The 24,554-nt window shown below is 36.3% G+C and overlaps 1 protein-coding gene across 1 annotated transcript; it reads right to left on the bottom strand.

Annotated features, from left to right (window-relative positions):
* Window positions 1–204: 204 nt before the first annotated feature.
* Window positions 205–24,554, bottom strand: nrip2 (nuclear receptor interacting protein 2). Its single transcript, XM_079868952.1, has 6 exons — window positions 23,875–24,554; window positions 10,335–10,697; window positions 5,205–5,287; window positions 4,744–4,871; window positions 3,715–3,767; window positions 205–1,619 (listed from the first exon to the last, which is right to left on the bottom strand). Exons 1-6 carry the CDS (start codon window positions 24,025–24,027, stop codon window positions 1,500–1,502), a joined length of 900 nt encoding a protein of 299 aa, XP_079725078.1. The 5' UTR covers window positions 24,028–24,554; the 3' UTR covers window positions 205–1,499.

Raw genomic sequence — 24,554 nt, 5'->3', positions numbered from 1 at the left:
GCAAGAAGCTTAAAATAGGTTGTTGACTGCCCTGGGCAAATCAACATTAAGATCACGTGAACCTCTGTGTGGAACCTTCAAGTGAGTGAGGAGCAGCACAGTGTTTTCGCTGCTTTTGCCAGCAGTAGCGCAGGTGTTTTTTAACATGGGTTTCAGATTCTCAGGACGCTTGTTACGAGATCTGTGCATTGATGAAGACCAGATACCTTTATAGCCAGAATACATATTTATTTTGTTTAGGCAGAGAAAATACTGTTCAGAGAAAAGGAAACCAAAAAACACCAAAAATAAACTATTTTTTTCCCTCATACATTTGGCCCTCAACACAGAAACAAAGAGAAGAACATTAAATGGACAAATATATGGACATCCTTCACTGAAAGGTCATCCATAGTGTTAAAAGGCTGGATGATCTGGGTTATTGAGCATTGTGTGCCAACAATTTAATTATCCCCACCCTTTAGAGTGAGTTTGTGTGGTACATAGATGCCCTTTGGGTCATCAGTTGGCATTTTAGTGGGAGATTTTGGCTGTACTAAGACAGTCTAGTTGTGCTTATGAGCGGAAAAACAGAGCAATGAGCAAGGCGTAGGACGTGGAGAAAAGCCTCCGGTCATGAGGACAAGCTGAGCAGCAACTGAACAGGGTTTCTAGAAACTGGGCTCTAGAAGAGGAGAATTTAACCGTTCTAAAAGAAAACGCATGCAGGTGATACACACTCCGACGTACCAAAAGCAGAAAAATACAAATGGAAAAGTCCATGCAGATGAAGTGTTTTTGCTTGGTTTGGGGATCACTGAGTGAGATTGCAGCCCAAGGACTCAATTAACATTTGATTGGGCTGGCTAAAGTCCTTCTTATCATCTGAGGGCAGATTTGACTTTCTAAAGGGAAATGAGGTTTGAAAACACAGTCTTTGTTAAGTTAAAGGCAGTTTCGTGTTTTTTGTGAAAGAAACTTTCTGATTTGTTTTTTTGACACAGTTAAAAGTATAAAATCAGGTTTTTGGATTGTTTAGGAGATCCCAAATTGTGAAGTATCTCGTCAACTCTCAGCTACTGTAACGTACAAGAATATAATTTACTTGTATTGTAATTAAAATCACCACTTAGAGAATATTACTCATCAGTCTTCAAACATTAATTCAATTTCTTACGGATTAACCACAAGCCCGTTTTGTCATTTTGATAAAGGCAATTTTAACATGTCAGAACACAACCTTCCTCCTCCTGAGCTTTATTACATTTAATCAAAACTAATTCAGCACAGCAAATAATAAAAAAAAATCATAGTTGGCAGATTTCTGTAAAATAGCACAGAAACAAACAATGAATAATAAAGAAGGAAAGATGCGAGAGAGAGAGAGAGAGAGGAGAGGCCTGTCTATGTTGATCTGGCACAAGGGAACACTACAGACCAGATGCAGGCGTCCTTCCGTCAACTTCCTCTCTGATTACATGGGTACGGTCATGGCGGTTGTTGGGCACGTAGGTTCGAGGTCACATGTTTTTGTTGTTGTCATGGTGATGGCACTGGCTGCAAGCGGGTGGATCCAGGAAGGGAAGCTCCTGCTCTGTGTTGTGGAGACGGAGCACTCTGGAGTTCAGGTCCACACAGCACTGGGAGTAGAGAGCAGATCATTGCATCACATCTGGTGTATTATACTACTTATTATATTGACTTCTCATTGACACAGTTGTTGCCTTTTCTGACTGATCAGACTTGACTCTTACAAAAGATCAAATATTCCATAGAATTCTATCTATCTATCCATCGTCTGTCTGTCTGTCTGTCCGTCCATCCATCCATCCATCCATCCATCCATCGTCTGTCTATCTATCTATCTATCTATTGTTCTATCTATTGTTCTATCTATCTATTGTTCTATCTATCTATTGTTCTATCTATCTATCTGTCTGTCTGTCTGTCTGTCTGTCTGTCTGTCTATCTATTGTTCTGTCTGTGTATCTATATCAGTTTGTCTCTGTCATTCAATTTGTCTGCCATCCTATCCTGAATTCTGTCTGTCTGTTCTATCGTTTTATACGTCTGTCTGACGTTCAATCTGTCTTTTATTCTATCTATCATTCTGTCTATCTGTTTGCCTGCCCTAGCAACAAATGATGACACCTTAGCAGCTGCTTAGTAATCAGCATCAAAGTTAATTTTCTATTTTTAGATACTTTATGATAAGAATTATGAGCAAGGACATTTCAAGACGCAGTAACTACGTCAGCACTGGAACTGAGAAAAATGGCTTTTTATATATATATATATATATATTTATATAAAATAATAATTTGATACCAGTTTTCACAGTCTGTTTTCTCTAAATCTGATCATAGTTAAACCAAACACCTCTGTCACAGGACAGATCATAGTCTAAAGACTTGACTTTGGTCGCTGGTTCTCACAAAGTGTGATTACTGTGTTGTGCCTTTGTAAAGCAAGATTATTGGTGGACAGGCTTTGTTTGCCACTGTACATGTAACAGTCTGAAGAGCATTTATATATTCCAGGTGAAAAGAGTGGCTAAAAAATAGGTTTAGTTTAATTCTCCTTTTTATTGTCTTCACAGGTCCGCGTTGGTTTCAGGGATCCTTCTCCTTGCATACATTATCTTTTTCTTCTGACAAGAATAGTATTTGCATATACTTATAGAGATACTGTCCACGTCCTCCACACTTTCATCCTCTAGCTCTCTCTCACATCCCCTTTTCTCGCTCCCACTGTCATACTTTAAAAAGGATTTTCTCTTCTTTTAATAGCATTTATCATCCTCCTCAGAACTCATGTAAACCCCAAAGGGGAATTTTTCCCTGGCATTTGAAATAACCATATTCAGAGTAAATATTTAGATATATGATCAAAAAATAACTCCCATATCATGTACAAAGCTACTTAGTGTCAGAAACCATCTAACATAGCCTCAAAACTCCTTTGTTTCTTGTTTTTGGACATATTTCATAATATGATTTGCATCACGTTATGTCTGTGATGATTTCAGCATGCTTATTTTTCACAGTTCAATTGTTAAAAATCAACTGGTAGAGCATTGCACGAGAACACATACTGATAAAATAGATACTTTGAATGAAATGTAACTTTTGATCATCTAAATAAGTTGCTTTACTAAATAATGTGATTTTTATCAAAAAACTCAAATCAAAATTGACAAACTATATGATTATAAGCTTGTAATTTGCTATTATTAGGTCTCATTAAAATGAATGATGATGTGATCTAGATCAAACTGGGAGCAATGGAAAAGGTTGAGATGAAAAAGTAGTGTAAAATTAACATTGTAAACATTATTCATTATAAATAATATTATTAAGGAGGGTATAAATGTTAACAAGTTACAGAATTTTACTCAACATTTTTTAAATATTTTATTCTATCGACAGCAATAGTTTTGCAAAAAATATATGTTTTTTTTTTTTTTTTACAGTATAAATTGGTTCTTATACACGAAAATATACACAAGGTAATCATCATATTTGGGGGTCAGAAGCATTAAAAAGTTTGCAACATCTGATCTAGATGACCAACACAATTTGCAATAGCAGAAGCAAGTGATTTTCAAAAATACTTAAATGCATGCATTTAAAACTCAAACTGAAAATACAAAACTTTTAAAAGCCAGAGACGCGTGGATTAGAAATCCTGCCACTCGAGACTCTGAAGATAAGGTTTAATAAACGCAGGGCTTACTTTGAGTTCCAGCAGAGTCTGTAGACCCAGACACACCTCAAACATGGCATCCTCTGTGAACAGACGAGAAGTGAGACTCAAAATGTGGGAGGCAAAAAGAGAATATCTATCCCATGTGAGCATAATTGTATTATTTGTGACCCTGGACCACAAAACCAGTCATATGGGTCAATTTTTTGAAATTGAGATTTATACATCACATAAAAGCTGAATAAATAAGCTTCCCATTGATGTATGGTTTGTTAGGAAAGGACAATATTTGTTCAAGATACAACTATTTAAAAATCTGGAATCTGAGGGTGCAAAAAAAATCGAAACATGAGAAAAATCGCCTTTAAAGTTGTCCATTTATGTTCGCGATTTTGCTGCATTCACTCACAAAAATAAATGTTTTATATATTTACGGTAGGAAATTTACAAAATATCTTCATGGAACATGATCTTTACTTAATAGCCTAATGATTTTTGGCATAAAAGAAAAATCTATAATTTTGACCCATACAATGTATTGTTGGCTATTGCCACAAATATACCCGTGCGACTTGCGACTGGTTTTGTGATCCAGGGTCACAGTTCTCCAAATAGAAGAGCACATGAGGTGGCTATATTATAAGCTTTATTATAAATCTGTATGCAATGCATGCACGAAACACGACCGGCATCGTGCCCAAGTCATGTACTCTTCTGTTATGTAATTCCTCTGTGCTGCCCACATGTCTTTGTTCAAGCATTCCCAGACTGAACTGGAAAAGGTCAGTGACTTACTCTGAAAGCTGTATGCAAATACAAGCTGAAGACATTTATATTAAAATCCCTTTTCGCGCTTTCATAAGACTTTTCTCTTTGCATTAAACTTATATTTAGATATGACTGGTTGAAACCGGTTCTGTTAAGGAGAATGGCCTGGATGTCTCTCAGCTATTCTGTATTCTGTCAAATTTATCAAACATTTTATAAACAGCTGAATGGTGCCATGTTTTTTCTTTTAATGCAACATAAGAAGTGACTGGAGAAACTTTGAAATCTGACCTATGACCTGGGCAGTGCATTGAACTCTTTCTCTGCCCAGCTGCAGGTGCAGGGACTTCACTGTCTCCACTGTTGAATCACTGAGTGGCTGCTTGTCTCGAGGTTTGTCATCTTGGTTGGTTTTCAGTCTGCAATAAATACAAGAATTTAATATATTTTATTAAGGTTTTATGCCCAAGGCTTAAGCCTAGTCTCAGACTAAGTAAACCCTATAACGGGGACAAAATGAATCCTTGTCCTTGTGGGGAAATTTTTTTCAACAGCTTATAAATCATACTATGTGATGTTTTTTGAAAATGTAAAATGCAGGAAGTTTTCTGTGATGGGTTTAGGGTGTAGGGTTAGTCTCTTAAGGGGGATAGAATATACAGTTTGTACAGTATAAAAACCATTATGTTTATGGAAAGTCCCCTAAAAACACAACGTGTGCTGTGTGTTGTGTGTGTGTAAAATAAACTTACCCCAGTCGTCTGCAGCATGTTTTAGAGATGTGGTTGTGTTGGCACCCTGTGTTTATGGATAACATCACCTCTGCATCTCCACACTGCAAAATCAAAAATTCTTCACAGATGAATTCCCTGATAATATAATCTTTTTCCCTTGTGATTGCCTTTTTTACGCTTTTCGTGTGACAGGAAATTTAAATAGCAGAACACATTATCAGTCAACAGACTAACAACGTTCTCAGTCTGCAAACTAGTTTCACATAGACGCCAAGCTGAGACACTACAGTATGTTGAAGAACAGATATTAGCTCTTGCTCTTTTAAAGAGACAATGCCAGGTTTTGTTTTTGCATTGTGTGACAGTATCAGGATTGATAGTTTAGCAGCGTCTGAGGATAATAGTCCTGGTTAATAATGGACTGACACTGTCAAAGGTACTTTGTGGAAGCTCCTGTCGTTTCGCTTCAGTGAGTCAGTTTATTCTCAGTCTGTCCTTTAACCTGAAATTCCATCAGCGCTTGCAGAATTCAGAGCTCATCAGATGAACAGTGACCCTGTGCTTTTGCAGCATTCGCTGTTTGGAAGGTCTAAGTGCCTGTTCATGCTGCTTGCTTGACATTTATGTGTAAATAATTTGTTCTGTATTAGCAGAATTAGTGGATTGTTTTTTAACTTATTAGCCATCCGTTTGTTTCCTGATGGATTCTTCCACACGTTTTGGGTCAAACCACATTTGTGTAAACAGTAACTTTAGCAATGAATACAGTAGCTTACTCCATATGTGTTATTTCTGGCATTTTTCTTAATAGATCAGCACAAAAAACGATGGGAAAAAAAATCTTCTTTTTTTTCCACACTTCCTATGTGCAAATATGCACATTTTGTGTGAAAAAGGTATAAATATGAAAATAGTACCTTTTATGTCTTTTTAAAATTTTCAAACAAAATGTCTGCACATAGGAAGAATGAAGAAGACAAATATATTTTAGTTTATATATTTAATTTGTAGTGGAGATATTATGGTAACCCTTTACAATAAGGTCCCGTTACTTGACGTTAGTTAATGCATTATTAGTTAATGCATCATCTACACTGTAAAAAATGATCAATAAGTTGTGACAACATATGTTTTTACATTGCTTTAACTCATCAAATTAAGTTAAGCAATTTTCAACTTTTTTACAAGTTATAGCAGATTCAACTCATTTAAGTCAATTGAATTTCATTTAAGTTGAAACGACTTAAACATCCAAGTTGATTGTACTTAAAAATTTAAGGCAGCAACTTTTTATTTAGTACAGTATATATTAATCTGTGTTAACCTTAATAAAACTTCAACTGTGCATTGTTAGTTAGCTCAGGTCCTTTAAATAATATTAACAGATACAACCTAGATTTTAATAATGTATTAGTAAATGTTGAAATTTTTTTAATTTACTAACATTAATAAATGCTTTAGAAATACTTTCCATTGTTAGTTCATGTTAACTAATGTAGTTAATTAATGTTATCAAATGGAAACGTATTGTAAAGTGTAACTGCAAAAATGTTTTTTTAAAACACCTGTGTTTTAAAACACCAAGTGTCGTTGCTGTTACATCATAACTCCCTCTTATAAAAAGTATATACCATTTAATTTAATAATTAATATATATTTTTTAAACTCTCTAAGAACAAGTATGTTACCATGATTTTGAACAGTAAATACAGCCATTAAGAAAAGTGTTTGACTTGATTTAATCTGGATTCAAGTATTTCAGAGAGCTGTGTAATAATAATAATAATAATAATACCATTTGGTTATTAAACAACTGTAATATTTAATAAGTAACACATTATTTATTAAATAATACTTTTTATTATTATTATATGATATTATAAACAAGTGTCGTGGGAGGAGGAAGCCTCAGCTGAGATATTTCTAGGGATTTGGAACCTGTTTTTGGCATATGGTCTCTCAGCATGCATGAGGACTTAAAGACAATATGGCTCCACCTACACACAGCTAAAGCGTTGTTAAGCTTTTGCTCTTCGCCTGGTTGTTAACTGCACAGTTAATGAGTGAGGGATGAGGTCTGCGTCAGCACTGTTCCACCGTTAAAGATAAATAAGTGGATGAGAGCTTTGTTGCAGCCTCTTTGAGTTTCCTGTCACTCAAGGTGAGGTGTCACCCCCGCAACTTTCCTACCACATAAAAGGTGGGACACACCATCTCTCGCACCAGTGCGTCAGCCTCTCATTGTGCACATACGGGGGGGGGGCCGTTGAGCCCCTCTCGCACATTGTTCCGACCCCACTAGTATGTTCCACATACACTTGCAGGCTTCCTTGCATTGTTTCTTCCTCTGCTAGCTTTCTAGTGCTGTGTTGAAAGTGTTTTGGTTGCAATGCGAGAGGGCTTAAATAAATCACATTGAGGTGGAAACACCATATGAACTGTGACTTTTGGATGCGTGTCAGGTTGTGTACGTCTTCATTAGTTTATCAGTGTCTTTCCTCGCACTCAGACTCGGTGGGATGCTTCCATTGTGAGCTGTGTTATGTCTTTATTTGATTGCCGCTATGTGTGTATATGTGTGCATTGGTGCATGTGCAATACATTTATAATGATGCTCTGCATGGAGCAAAATCGTGCTCGACTTGCTGCCTCAAACTGAAACGTATCTTTCCAGAAGAGGAGGCATGAACCAGTACCCGCTGCCCCACTTATCTGGCTCTTCATTACCCAAGCTTTAATTAGACGCTGATGGTTTCGTTCCGTCTTTCAGTTCACCTATGACAATACAACTGCATGTGTTTTCCAGAACATTCAGTTCATTCGGAATGCACGTGTGATCTGGAACATTCAAATGAGAATTTCCATTCATTTAACTTAAATCCGAGCCTTATTACACCTATATATTTCATTATGATTGGTCGGTCGTGTGTTTTATATAATGACCCAGCAATTGTCTCTTGTATCACTTAGTGGTCTCTTTCCTAAAAAGAGAATACTATACAATTGGGTAACATTTTTAATATTAGGTGTCATTAAATAACAATGAACAATTTTAACAGTATTTATAAATTGAGGTTAATGTTAATTTATAACTGATATACTGCTGTAAGAAAAAGTTGCTTGCTTAAATTTTTAAGTACAATCAACTTGGATGTTTAAGTCATTTCAACTTAAATTACATTAAACTGACTTAAAAAATGAGTTGAAATTATTTTGATGAGTTAATGCAATGTAAAAACATATGTTGTCATAACTTATTGATCATATCATTTTGTTGTTCATTATACATTAAATATATTTAAAATTTGTAAATTATAAACTTTTAAAAATAGTATTTATAACCTTGATTAATTTGTTTGATTTGAATTTGTTTGATGGATGATAATAATGCGAGTAAGTAATTCATTTAAAATGTCAAATTATTAATTTGTTAATTTATTTACTTTTTTAAGTATAAATAAATAATGTGCAGTCAGCTGGTCATTATGGCAAATTAAACTCTGTTAACTGTGTATTTTGCCTTCATTATTACCATGCTGTGAGCTGGACAAGCTATAATATCACATCAGGTAACATCACATTTTCACAGGCATTTTCATGATTGCCTAATTTGAGTTCAGTGGTCCATTGATTGGTCTTGTTGTTCTTGAATTGTCAGCTGACATGTGTTGGCAGAGGAAATTAGCTGCTCTTTGGTTCACATCCAACCCTGTGGTTTAATCTGCTTTAATTTAGGGTCTATTTTTACCGCGCTCAATCACTGCATGAATGGAGGGTGATGGAGAGGGGGTCTTGCGAGATGGGCCATTTTGATGATGTTAAGTCTGCTCTATAGCAAAACAGAGAACATTTTAATGGAAATGGATGGTGCTGGAAAACCTTGAAACATCAGGGACATTTAGAATAGTTAATTTCAGACCTGAGGAAATCATTTAAAAATAATAATTTAAAAGTGTAAAATGATTTTTTTCCCCCACTAGTCTGAATTTAACTGAAATGAATTTAAAAGAATACTGATCTTTTTAGCTATATAAAAAAACAAAACAAAAATTTGGAGAAGTTATGGAAATTAGTTTTTAAAAATGTATATATTTTAGAACAAGACACCTTGTTCAGTAACTTCAAATGACTGGAGAAGTCATTGCAATTCATGAGCTAATCCTGTTCCGTTCTCATATACATTACCATTCAAAAGTTTGGGGTCAGCAAGATTTTAATGTTTTTATTCAGCAAAGACATTAAATTGATCAAAAGTGACATAAAGGCATTTATTGTCAGGGTAATGTTGTTCAGTGTTCTTGTGTTTTCATTCATGTGCCATAGACTGGTGTTTCCTTTTAGTTTAGTCTTGTTAATTCACTTGTTAGTTGCCTTAGTTACTAATGAGTTTCACCTGTGTCTAGTTTGCCTTTATTTGTCCCCTGTATATTTAGCCCTGTGTTTCAGTTGTTCCCTATCGGTTGAAAGATATGTGTAGAAAGATTTATATTTTTAAATAAATTATGTTCTATCTATTCATCAAAGAATCCAGCACAATTGATTTCAACATTGATAATAATAATAATAATGATAAATGTTTCTTAATATGCAAATCAGCATATTAGAATGATTTCAGAAGGATCATGTGACTGAAGACTGGAGTAATGCTGAAAATTCAACTTTGCCATCACAGGGGAAAAAATACATAGAAAAATATATTAAATTAGTTATTTAACTGTATTTAATTGTTTTTACTGTATTTTTATCAAATAAACGTAGCCTTGGTGATCAAGAAACTTTGTACCGACCCCAAACTTTTAAACAGTATTGTATCTTATAGTTCCTTGTGTCTTGTGTATGAGTTTTTGAACCTTTGAAAAGTATGGGTCAGATAGATGTTATGTCACCATACAATGAGTCACTTGCGCACCAGTTACGTCATCTCTGTTATAAACTTTGCATGTGGTGTTTCACTGTTTTCGGCTTTTAAAATGCATACTGGCGCTCTAAAACCCTCTCAAACCCCACCGTCAAGAACAATCGACTGCGAGGAAAATAAAACCATGAGTCATAGGGAGCCAGAGCTTGTGTATGTCATTACAGCAAGCTGTTATCGCTTCTATTATGGGCACAGACAGCTCAGCTCTGCTCATCTGTGTGAATGCCTACCTTACACTGGACCACTAGAGCTGAGAGGGAGGATGCTCTCTCGCCCTCTTTTAGACCTTTCTTCCTCTCGTCTCCCATTTTGTCTTTCTGTTTGGACTCTGTCTTCCCTCCTGCATCGCTGCTGTCCCCTTCATATTCATTATCCGCATCTTCGTCAGATCGAAGGCTCTTCTCGCTCTCCTCTGGAGACTCCCTCTCCTCCGTGGAGTCATCCACCGTGCTCTCGCTCCTCTCCTCTGGCTCTCCGCCCTCTTTGCTGTCTGCCAGGGGTGAGCGAACAAGAGATGGGATGTCCCGGGCCTCTCCACGCAAACGTGGAATGTTGCCCTCCATGAGGCGTCGCTGCACAATGCTGTGGGGCTGCTGTATGGGGCACACAGAAATAAGGGATGTCATTCATTGCTATGGCTCTGCAGTTTGTGTATTTTAGACAGTATGCAAATTTTCTATATGCATAGAGAACCTGGTTGTTCTACTATACGGACTTCAAATTAAATATGAGTAATGTTTTTTGTCATAAAACTAGACTTAAAAAAAATGTAATTATAAAATGATTATATAAATATATTTAATTAAATTGAATTCAATTAAACATTTTATATAGAATTAAATATTAAATTGAAAATATGCACAATATAAGTATTACATTAAGTTATATATTAAATTAAACATTTAATTCAGTTATTGTCATGTGACTAAAGTGTTAGATACTATGCTTGAAATGTTTGCATATCATGAATACTGGTGTTCTACTTCGAACGTACTGTAGCCCATGATATTTTTCATATCAGTAAGACTGCTGAGGAAAAACTAATTTCCAATTTTTGACAAACTCATTTCTTTCAGTAGGATCCACATGCATTATGTAAGGGTTAATGCCCGACGAGATGTCCATTATCAGGTTTTAATGGACGACGGCGAGGCGTGAACCGTCCGACGCGCAGCGGAGTCCGAAGTCCATTAAAACCTGTTAATGGACACCTCGAAGGGCATTAACCCGCTTATACCATGGTCACTTGCCAAATAACACATTTTTAAAACATTCGTTTATATTTTAATTAGTTTTACAATTGAAATCTAAAGTTACAAGTTACAAACAATAACTTGGTTTCCTTGGTTACGCCTGACGGTTTATTTAGGTGTCCATTATCACTTTTTAACGGACACCCTGCAGCCAATCAGAATCGAGTATTCACCCAGACCATGATATAAAATGAAGTAGGCTACCAGTGTAGCTATTTTGCAGAATGATATTTTGCTGAGCACTTTGACGCTACATGTTAATTGTTTTTCCCTTTTACATTGCTGCGTTTTGAATGCCTTTGGGAAATAAACAAGTCATTGCAAACTCCGACATTAAACACCGAGTGCTGAAGTTAACTCCATTAACAAACATGACGGCTCCAGAACGACTCGCATCACTTTAATCACTGCTTAAATGTGTGTGTCTGCTTTGGCCACAGTTCCTGAAAGACACCATTAACTTCCAGCATGCTTTTAATGTAAAGTGGATGTAAAAGTAAACATTTTTATATAGTCGTTTTTGAGGCTGTGAGTGTCACTCTGTCAGCCTTCTTTAACAAACTGATGCAATTCAGTCTCATTCCACAAAGCTTTCTTCTGATGCCTTTATTTCAGTTTCATTGGCATTTTGATGTTAGTGTGATTCTATTATGCTGTTATATTTTTATTTTGGCTAGATTGCACAATATCTCAGTTATATTTCAGAAACAAATCCTGCAGATTGTTGTTTATGACAGATAAGTGAATATTGGATAAAGAAGGCAATCTGTGCACTGTACATAGTGCAGGTGCTGTGTTACTGTCTATGAGATTGCTTCTCCCTATAACTTAGTTAGAGAACAGCTGCCATTTCCACTACAAGGAGACCAGACTGCAATTTGATCTGCTTTTAAAATTTTCTCTGCCTCTAATAATACAATTATCAGGACCTCTTGAAAGTACCATTGAGATATTCTCAAAGGGGAAGCTGAAAATACACAGAGAAACCTAGATCTTCCCTTCTTTTTCTATCCCATCTCTTTCATCTGCTACATGTGCTGTTCTTTTGTAACTCAAAGCATAAGCTCATCCTGTTCAAAAATTCTGCTAAAGGTGGTAGATGTGTTTTGGAAAGTAGTATAGTATGTATATTCTTTTATAATTGTAATTATATATATATTATAGTATATATATATATATATATATATATATATGTGTGTGTGTGTGTGTGTGTGTGTATATATATATCTATGTATATAATAAAACTATTTGAATGAATAAAAAATGATATTTAACAAAGGATATACGGTATAATAATGTAAAAAATAATAACCATAATGTAAAAAAAAATGTTACATATGCATTTTTTGGAGAAAAGTGGATAAAAATAAAAACACAATTAAAAAAAAAAATAGGTCTTTGAAAAGGAATGGGATGAAATAAAGCCTTTCATATCCAAAGTACATGAGCACTGAATCAGAAAGACTTTCATCCTGTGCTTGTGTCAACATATTTCTAGCATCGTGCTTTAAATGTGTCAGCTCACCAAAACATTATCACAAGGTATTTCCTCCAGCTACGCAACAACACTATTGATCCGCTGCTGTGGGTTAGATGGCGTGTAATAGCATTTTTTATAATAGACTTTTGTATATTGATCGAAAAATAGTGCATGGCCGTCAGCAGAATCCCCAGCCACAATGAGATTTCTGTTGCTTTTTGACTTTTTTGCTATAAGATCAGCCTGGTGTGGCACTTTTTTTTTCAATGTGTATTCAAGGCTTACAGATTTATGGATTTTCATCTTCTTTCATCAAATAAAAAGTCACAGAGGTTGCAGCAATCTGTTCTCTTATTCAATGATCTTTACAAAGTCCGATACCGTGTGATCAGATGAAACCATATCCTCAGACAGAGTCAAAGGCTGAGATGGTATTGCAAAGCTCATTTTATCCCGGCATAATGAGATGACCCCCACAAGAGCCCTTACATTCCCGTTGACACCCACTTACAAAATGAGAAAAACCATCCAGCTGTGACTTGACTGTGGACTATGCTTCAGATGCTCTTTATTGCTGTTGTACATCCAAAGGCTAGTAAATGAAATTGTCATAATTGATTTGATTGATTACATTGCCTGCATGAAAACAAATGCATTGCTCTTGTTTCTGACAGCTAGACAAACCAATCACAACTAGTTCTGTTTGTCCTTCTGCTCAGATGTCCATAGCTCGTCTGGTGTGGGTAAAAACAGAGAAGGTAAATGCCATTTCTTTGCTGGATCTGTTGCTCTCCTGTTTACTGGTTTCACAAGGACCTTGTATTGATCCTCTTGCAGGTTTAACTTGTTTTGAATGAGAACGCAGGTGAAGTTAGATGTATATAACCAGAACATCTAGAACTATTTACATGCAGTGTAAAATCTGGATGATGTCCGAAAAATATAAGTGTGTCAAGATTCAGGTTAAACTGGCCTTATAACCTTGATCCTAAAAAATATACACAGTTTAGGGCATTTACCTGACAATTAAGCATAATCAGTTAAGTATATATGAGTCTTAATGAATCTCTGAGAGCCTTTAAGTTAGATCTGAATGGAGAAAACAGTTGAGAAAAGACCTTCGCAATGAACACCACAATTGCCCATTATTTTATATTATTATTATTGAAAAGATTAATAATGTAAGTGAACGCATCAAGTTAATTGGGCCGTGATGAACCTCATTACTAGCCTGGCTAACGTCAGACCAAGTCTCATTTGAGAATTGGTCTGGGAACCACGTGTTCATTTTCTCGTATTTGAGGCGTGGTTTACGAATGCCCAGAGCCGTTTATTGGGTGCTATGAATGTCTATCAAATGCGCCTGTATGTAGCTCATAGCCAATCGCTTCAATTATACCAGATGATGTATGTAGAGTGACAGAAATTCGACGAGGAAAAAGACGATGGGTCAAAGATTTATTTGTACACGATGGCGTTTAGCGAATATTACCGTTTGTGCAAGATAAACATGAGGTAGAAGGTAACGTCGAGTCTGATGCCATGTTGGATCCATAGATATAAACAAACTGCTTCGGTGTCGTCATCGTCTTGCTGCTCCCTCCCCGTTCTGTGATTGGTTCCCTTTTTCAGGGGAAAATTCGGTCCATGGTGTCCAGACTGCCTAGCAGCGTGAATAAAATCGCGCTGCGAGCAAGGCAGTATGGGGAAACCCAGGCTACCTCATTACAGCACTCTTCTTTTTAATGAGGTGTGTGACCATGCATATAAATACATAGTCAGGGTAATTCATTTTCTGTGGGAATCCTCTGATTCACCTTTACATCCGAGAACGTCTATACACTCACCGGTTTCTTCATTAGTAAGCTTGCTAGAACTGGGCTGGACGATATTCGCTTTTAAAGAAATCGCTTTTTAAGGACTAAAACAAAAGGCGTGTAGGGACTACACAAGCTTCCTCTCGGGTTAGTGACATCACAAACCCTAGAATTTACATAAACCCCGCCCCTGGAACACGATTATAGATTATCAAGACAGAATATGCTAATCAATGACTAGAAGATGACTACACATAAGCTACATAAATTCACCAACTAACCATTCAGAAATGTCCTGTTGCTTCTACATGTTGTCACTTCTTCTTGAGTCTCTCCGGTTTGAACATAAAAGGCTAAAAGTTTTTGAAATTTTCAGTGCATGTCTGTGTGAGGTAAAAGGACTCAAACGGTTGAAGCTCCGCCCTCTGTGCCGGGAGCAGCAGCTCATTTGCATTTAAAGGGACAGACACAAAAACGGTGCTCACCCTCAATAAATGACAATTTTAACATGCTATATAAAAATATCTGTGGGGTATTTTGAGCTAACACTTCACATACACACTCTGGGGACATCAAAGACTTATTTTACATCTTGTGAAAAGGTTAATTATTCATGGCATAGATTCAAAAAGGGTGCTGGAAACATTTCTCAGAGATTTTGGTCCATATTAACATGATAGCATCATATAGTTTTTTGTTTTTTTTTGCTTGTTTTAAATATCTTTTTTTTTTTAAAGTGATTAATTCAAGAAACATCTGTAAACAAGTCTTAATATTTCTTAATATTTTACAGTTAATTATATAATTAATATAATAAGATAAGATTATAAATAATTATATTGCTAATTTATTGCATCTTACATCGTCTTACATCTTATAATTGAAGATATTTTACTGTAAAACATTTGAATACATTTTACAGTCTGTCTACTTCAAACATTTAATTTAATTCAGTGTTGCTTCTTTGTAATTTGTGAAATTTACTAGCAATTTCTGAGTGAACATTGTTTCTACACCATTTCTTTAGGGTACATGTACAGGTGAATTTAGATAAAATATAGTTTTTCAGTCTGCTTTTAAACACAACAAAACTGAATTACCCGTGTTTCTCTTTATCTGGGTTTGCTTTTGTAGGTTGATTTTGACAGGATTGATCATAGCATTATGTCTCTCTCTCTCTCTCTCTCTCTCTCTCTCTCTCTCTCTCTCTCTCTCTCTCTCTCTCTCTCTGTCTCTCTCTCTATCCTTTGAGAGCTGGCTGTCACTACATGTTGCCTTGATAGAGCCATGCTCTTGTGTGGTTCTGATAGTTGTTGATTTGACAGACTCTGTAACCTTGTGCATCAGATTATATAAAGTCATTGACATACCAGATGCAAAAAAGAAAAAAATATTGAATAGTTAGGACATAGAAATAGCCACCTTTCATAATAAGATTCTTAGCCAAGGTAAAGCAGTCAGACACAACAATGCAGTTACGAAACATTACGCTTAAAAGAGCAGTTTTTGTGTGTATTTTTTTTCAAACTTATGTAAAGACTTCTTAATTGTCATTTTAAATTCAGAAATCCAATGAAAATATTATGATCAAATGCAAATCTCCCCTCTAAATATATTCAGTCCCACTTATTTACCCAATTATTTAAAAATCCATTTTAACTTGTAAACGCTGCAAGGGCCTTCATGAATGATTCATGATTCATTTGCGTAGGTCTGTGAATTAGATGTGTGTTATTATTGGTAGTTTGGGGGCAATTGCCATCCCTGGTCTGAATGAGAAAAATATCTGTCCCAACCTGACAGATGATTAGAAAATGTTGTTTGGCCCAGAACAGCATGTCCAAAAACAACGTTACTGTTGAATTGTGGGTAAATAGAGGTCAGTGTCTATTAATGGTGAAATAACTGACCCTTTCACAGCATTTTTGTTCCATAACTTTAAGAAATTGTTGGCACAAATTGAGCAGTGACCTGCATGAAGACCTGTGTTTTTCCACTAAAAAGAACCTTTTGTACATTGAAAAGTTTCCATGGATGTTAAAGGTTCTTCATGGAACCATGGATGCCAATAAAGAACTTTTATTTTTAAGAGTGTACTTGCATGATTGGGGCTTTTGCCCCAAAAGAGCTTGCTCTTTTCCTCTCTCTTTGTGTGATTACCTGCTAATAGCTCATTATCAGACGGCAACAGCCTCCTCTCTCTCATTCAGAGAATCATGTGACCTGCCTAATGGCTGATCCCCCGCCCCAGCACCAGACAGCCAGCTCTCTCTCTCTCTCTCTCTCTCTCTCTCTCTCTCTCTCTCTCTCTCTCTCTCTCTCTCTCTCTCTCTCTCTCTCTCTCGCTCTCTCGCTCTCTCTCTCTCTCTCTCTCTCTCTCTCTCTCTCTCTCCACCTATTCATCTCAACCCTTTCCCTTATACCTTATATGAAGCTGTACAGCTGTTTATTTCCCCCCCTGACACAGGTAGTATTTTTAGTATCTCTCCTAAAGGAACATTTTGTATCTCAGCTCCTGACAATCCCTGAGAGATCGAGAAGAGGGATTGAGGTGAGGAAAAAAGGCTCAGCCATTCATCAAGTAACCCTAATAATTAGCGTTAATGTTTCAGGATCAATGAGGCCACTGAGGAGTTATAGTCAGGACACAAAGCTCCCATTACTCACTTGTTATTAATCTTTACACTATTTTGTTTTTGTGTCAATAGTAAACTCTTAAAAATAAAGGTTTCAAGAAGAAGTTTTTGCAAGGATCATTAAGTGAACAGTTCTTAAAATAACCTTTTTTTTATTTCTTTGCATAAAGAGCATTTTCTGATAATCTTATCTGATGTATAATAATAATGGGGGTCTTCGATCTTCGTGTGTGTGTATATATATATATATATATATATATATATATATATATATATATGTGTGTGTGTGTGTGTGTGTGAATATATATGTGTGTGTGTGTGTGTATATATTAGAGGTGGGCATAGATTAATTTTTTTAATCTAGATTAAAATGGCTCATTTGAATTCTGACGAAGGCATTCAGAATATGTGTGCTACCCAAATAATGACTATAAAAGTAAGTCTTTGAGAACGGGTTTCTCAAGCCAGGTGGCGCATTAGACCAGGGGCTCATCTCCTGTTTCAAAAATGCATCACAAACTGCTTGAGAAAGCTGTTCTACTCATAGACTTTAAAAGGTTACTACTGTACTGTTACCGTCCGTAGGCAACATTAGGTAGGCCTATGTTATTATCAACTACTATAGGCTATCAATTAGGATGGGCGATATGGCCTAAAATCCATATTGTGATATACATTGCAGCCTCTTGCGATAACGATATATATTATAATAAAACCATTTCAGAACAGGTTACACAGACCCTGCTAAACAACTGCTAAATGTTTTTTGTTTTTTTTAAAGGGTGTATGTAGTTTTGAGAACATATATTGTGCAAAACTGTAAGTATACAACATAATTTTGCAGATAAATAAAATGTAAGTACACTAGCTGCAGAGACTTAAGTAATGTTTATTATGGCTTAAAATTAGAATATTGTCTAACTGATGTCTTTTCAGTTAAAAAGAAACACAACAACGATTCTTAAAATCGGGCGCAGACAGAGATTATGTGCTACACCACTAAGATATATTGGGAATAATACGCGCGCGCTGGTATTCAGTGATATCATGTTTCGTTTTGAATTTGAGGTGGTAGAACGGATTAGTCGTGTGTTAACTTACCGAACTGTGACCCCACACACTCTGTCTATAGTTTGCTGCTGCTCGTCGGACGGCTTAAATCCGAAAGTCCAAATAATGGATGTTGCACGGATCTTTTTCACCAGCTTTCACTTTCAGCCGTGTTTACTTAAGATGACGATGAATATGATGCGTTGCAGCCGGGTGTAACTCGCGGCCGCGGGTAGATTGCGTCATCATAGCTTGTGTAGTTACCAACCCAACTTTGAGAATAGATTAACGGCGATATTTTTTTTATCGCGCGATAAGAGTCTCGCGTTAACGTTAACCGATAACGGCCCACCACTAGTATATATATATATATATATATATATATATATATATATATATATATATATATATATATATATATATATATATATATATATATATACACAGACACGCACTCTCTCACACACACACACACACACACACACACACACACACACACACACATATATATATATATATATATATATATATATATATATATATATAATATTTAAAAAAACTTTTATGGTAGATGCGATTCATCACAGCATTATGCATTGTAATATATATATATAATTAATTGTGGAAGACCCCTCCCCCCTCCCCACGCAAGCAGGCTGTCGGTCAGGTGCTACAACTCTTTTACTCACATGTTCAGTCACTGTCTGCCCACATCTTTGAATGGTGAGAAATGTGCGGCCTTGGACTAATTCAACAAACAGCACACAGTTCTTCAGTGCATTAAGAAGCATTGTAAGGAAGGTCTGTGCAGTTTTCTCTCTTTCACTCCATCCACAACTCCTGTGCATGAATGCTGATCTGAGTGTGCCCTTTTCATGCTCACTGCTTTGCTCTGCTCTAGTGTTCTAGTTCACGGCAACTGAGAACCAGCCAGTAACAAGCCTAAGGGCCAAAGAGCTGAAAAACAAACCTACGGTTACGTAACAAGAACAATTTCACGTGACACTTGTAGGTTAATTAGAGCAGCAAACCAGGGTGACTTGAGAACACTTCTAAAATCATTGCCTTGGCATGAGTGTGAATCAGCCTATACAGTGACATTCAGAGGAGTCAAATTTATTAATAATATATTTTAGCAGTCATTATACAAAAATATTTGACAGTCTCTCTCACAGTGTTCTGATTATGTTCAGTTTTGGTTTAGTTTCCTCTGTGTTCCTGTTTTGCCTACTTTAGTTCTCTAGTTAGTTGCCCTGGTTGTTATCAGTTCCCACGCCTGTTCCATTTGATTACACTCCCCATATAATTAAGCCATGTTTTTTGTTCAGTTCTTTGTCTGGTATTTTCAATGTTATACACAGTTTTATGTTATTGTCCTGCGATATCCAGTCTATAACACTGTCAGAAATTAGGGGTACAGTAGGAGTCCATTTCTGTCCCCCAAGGTACAATCTACACTAACGTACCCCATAGGGCTTATTATTGGACCTCAAGGTACATACAGTATATGTACATTTTTGAGGGTCAAAAAACATTAAAAGGTATACATATATGTACCGTTTCTTTTAAAGGTTAAGGTACAATATTGTACCTTTGAGGGTACAGCCCCAGTGACAAGCCATTGTACACAAAATGTGTAAGCAATTTCAAAATGCTATGAATCAGCATTATATATATATATATATATATATATATATATATATATACACACACACATTCACATTATAAAATATAATATAAATGATATTTTATTTATTATAAGTATAAAATGTAATATAAATTTTAAATTAAAAATGCAATAAAATATTAATATAATTTTTTTGAATATATGTAATTTTTTATTTACTTCCTGTGCCAGTCGAGCAACTAACATTGAGATAAATGAGAATGCTAACAGTGAGTTTTCTTCAGGTATATATATATACCTCCTCGATTTTTTGTAGTTTTGGAAACGTTGTTGAAATGCTGTGGAAACATTTTCATATGCAATTCATTAAATTATAACTATAAATTTAATTGGACTTTGTTTGGGGCCTTCAACTTCTCCAAAATTCTCTGTATTCCACACCCTGCTCTTCATCCATATGAACACATACATAATCTTCCTCTTTCCCTTTAGGAGGTACACAGTCCACTGTAGAGTGCAGCAAGTCAGTACCATCTGTGTAACTGTCATTAGGTATCTGTCTGCCCTCTCTGACTCGCCACGGCAGGACAAGCGTGACACATCTGTGCCATCCGTGAGCGTCAAAATCAAATCTGGTGAATAATTGCTTATGACAGCCTTCATGAAACAAGAAAGAGGCAGATAATTGTTTTTTCTTTTTGTTTTTTTGACAACAAAAGCCAGATGGTGATTTTAAAAAACAGCTGCATGAACAGTAACACACACACACACACACACAAAATAACAGAATATGATATTCTTTGAGACACATCGAGCGTTTAAATTGATGTGTTAAGACAAACAATCCAACTGACGGCCAGTTATCTTTAGCTCCCACATTTTAGCGGCTCTGACATCGTAAGCTGTGCACACAAGCTTCAGCTCTTCCCTGCTGTGCATGGAGATCATTTAAATGCACTCTCTAATCATAGGCACACATATATAAACACGCATGCGTGTCTGTGCACGCTCATATTCTTAAGGTTTCTTGGAGTGCGCACTGGGAGTTTGGATACATGCCATCTAATCAGAGTAGTGGCTAGAGATGACAGCGGGACAGATAGACATTTAATGACATAGAGGAAGAAGATATCACTAAATGAACAGGACATTACCTCTTAGTTTATTGTTGGCCTATTGTTGTGTGTTTCAGGTAGTGACAAACTTATATTGTGAGGAACTTGTGGTGCCACTGAGACTTTGTAAAGGGACTAACATGGAAAAAGGTATCTGTAACCGTTAGGATTAGGGGTAAGTTATTATTATTTTGATATGAGATAACCCATTATGTCTGTGTCCACCAATATTTCTCCCTAAGCTTCTGATGTTGATTACTAAAAATATGTGGGGGAAAGCTAGAGAGCTTAAGCTGTGAGAAACCTTGTGTGGAAATAGGCAGCTCTTATTAATTCATGAGAGGATTATTTTGCGCACCGTTACGGAGATTTCAACTCCATAGCGGCGCAGAAGCCCATAAAGGCCATTTATTATTATTCTGTGCTGCTTATGTAACCTCGACAAAACTTTTTACTTTTTTGTTGTTGAGTAAAACAGTACAAAAATCAGTAATAAGTATCTCTAGATAACATTATTTAGTTCCAACTGTTAGTTTGAGTCAATCTCGATTAGTATGTGCATTAGAAGTGGGCATTGTCAGTGACTCTTTATGCAGGTTATGCCATTATAGTCCAGTCATTTTAAGCCAAAATGGGGGTCAACCTTGAACAAATTGCAACAGAAGCAATCTCAACTGATTTTGTATCCTCAATATGTCTTGAGTAAGAAAAAAAAAAGCCCAGAAGAATCCCATTAGGGGAAAGTTTCGAAAAAGACTCAAATATAGCCTATTCATACGCCTATTCATTCTTTTTCTTATGTGAATAGGGTAAAAAAATGTTAACCTTTAGATATCACCATGAAAATTACTGAGTTGATTACTTACATCAAGACAAACAAAAAATGTATTACAAGTTTTTTGTAATTGTTTGTTAACATGGACAAAGGGTGCAGCCCCAAATCCCATCTCTGCAATAATAATTAATAAAGGCTGGTTTAAAGTACTTCTTCCTGCCTCTATGTATTAATGCTCATGGGTAGCCTAAATGGGTTATTCAGGTCTTAACATTAAGTATTTTACTGTTATGTGTCAACAAGACATTTTCACCTGATTAGACCCATAGATCTGTTGTGGTATTTATGCAAATTAGCACATACGTAATTAGATTATGCACCCTTTGTCCATGTTAACAAACAATTTCAAAAAACTTGTAATACATTTTTTGTTTGTCTTGATGTAAGTAATCTACAATGTAATTTTCATGGTGATATCTAAAGGTTACAATTTTTACCCTATTCACTTAAGAAAAAGAATGAATAGGCGTATGAATAGGCTATATTTGGGTCTTTTTTGAAACTTTCCCCTAATGGGATTCTTCGGGACTTTTTTTTTCCTTACTCAGGACATACTGAGGATACAAAATCAGTTGAGTTTGCTTCTGTTGAAATTTGTTCAACCTTTTTTCATAAAATGACTGGACTATTAGGTGGCGACAAGTGACCGTTTTTATTAATTCCCTGTGTCCTAATAGTCATACTTCCCTATTACTGTATATAGTACGGAAAAAAAACAGTATGTAAAAATAGTTTGTCTGAATGCTTAGTATTCATAAAACAATAGGCTAAAAGTACCGGATGACGTACTTCCGGCAAGATTCTGAAGTTCAAACCCTATAAACACTGTTCTATCCCATGAGGCCACGGGTATGTCTGGATTTCATTCATACTACACTCATACATACTTTTTTTTAAATGGTCCTTTATCAAATGTAGTAACTACTTAGACAGTATGCGATTTCGGATACAATCACTGACTCTTTCAGTCAACTGATCCATTCAAAAACATTGATTTCAGTCATTGAGTCATTGAATTATTCACCAGACCATTTGAATTTGAAACACAGATTAATTAAAAAACAAAATACCACTCTGTGTTGCTCGAATATGCATGACAGTTGGCTTCGTTTGGAAATATTTTTGTTGGCATAGCAAAAATACAGAAAGTGGCCATATTATGTAAGTTTAAGTAACTCAATATTAACTTCTTGCTTATTAAACTACTGTATAAAAGCAATACCATACTCACAGTTGTGTCGCTCAGAATATCAGCACGATTGTGATTCCCGGCTGCCTTGTGCCTATATGAATCACATTATTGCCGGCACTCTTGCTTGTGTGATAATACCTTATTATATAACTAATTACATATTTTATACAGTGTTTTTTCATTATTAAATAACGTCATAAGGACGTAGAGGTTTCTGCATCTGAACTCTTCATTTTATAATAAACATGTACATGTTTTTTAGTTGACCAAAAGGTCCACCTAATAAAAAATAGGCTGCACTATGCAAGAACGAAATATTTGTCCCCAACCTCATAATTTCCTCACAAATGAATCACTCAATTTAATGTCAAAATATCAAAAGGTTTTTCAAAGAGGTTGAGTAACGGTGTAGTAATTATAATTGGCTTGATTCAAGTACAATAGATGTCAATGGGTGGTCCTCACCATGATATAAACTACGACGTGTGTGAAAGTGTGTGACTTTCATCTTCCAGCATGGAGGGGAAGCTGCAACCGGATCTACTGATGTGTCAGAAACATTCACTGCCATGCCTAAAGCGCTAAGTAATGCATCATATGAGCATTGTGTGATGGGATCCAACATAAATATGAAACTGCTTACTGATTTGCATATATATATAATGCTGCGTGCATGAATCCTTTCACATATTCACGCACAGTATTTACATAAGTAAATTCATAACTGTCACAACCATTTTATGGATCAACAAAAGAGCCACTCACCAGATCTTTGGAAGTGCCCATCCTCTTCAGCCCATCCAGGGGCAGAAGATCTGCGGAGTCCTTGTGGCTGAACTGGGTGGCTTGTTTCAGTCTCCTCTGCTGGTGCATGATGGCTTTGTCCCTCATCTCTAACTCCTTCTTGCCCTCACTCATGTTGTTCGTGGACGAAAGGCTAAATAAACAGAGCTTCCCACTAACACAGGCTCTACTGAATCTTATTGTGGCACTGCACTGACGGGTGAGAGCCAGCAAGACGGTGACCCTGATTCAAAGCGAGACAACCTCGTACGTACGCTCTCCCCCTAAAGCATGCACTTGTGAACGCATGCAGGCGTAAATCAGTTGAGGGATCAAAAATAGCCAATTTTCCCCTGGATGGCAACTTGTAACCAAACACAAGTTGGAATTACTCCGTTTAAGTCCCCTACTTTTGTAGCTTGTAATCTCTCCTGTGGCAGGTGATCCTGATAATCTTCTCCTGTGATTGACAGCTGTCAGTCCAGTGCAGTGATTGGCGTGGTTGTCATGGTGAAGAATGTGTGATTGTTGAGAGCTTGAGTCCGTCTGTGTCCTAGCGATGTTCACGCTGTCCTTGCAGCGCTGCAGAGGCGAACTGTCCCCTTTCCCTCTCGTTCTCTATCTCTCCTCCCCTCCTCTCTCTATCTCCACCTCCCCTTTCT

Source organism: Squalius cephalus (assembly GCF_949319135.1).
Source record: "Squalius cephalus genome assembly, chromosome: 4".
NCBI lineage: Eukaryota > Metazoa > Chordata > Actinopteri > Cypriniformes > Leuciscidae > Squalius > Squalius cephalus.
The sequence above is the reverse complement of the archived record's forward strand: the minus strand, read 5'-3'. Positions and strand labels throughout refer to the sequence as shown.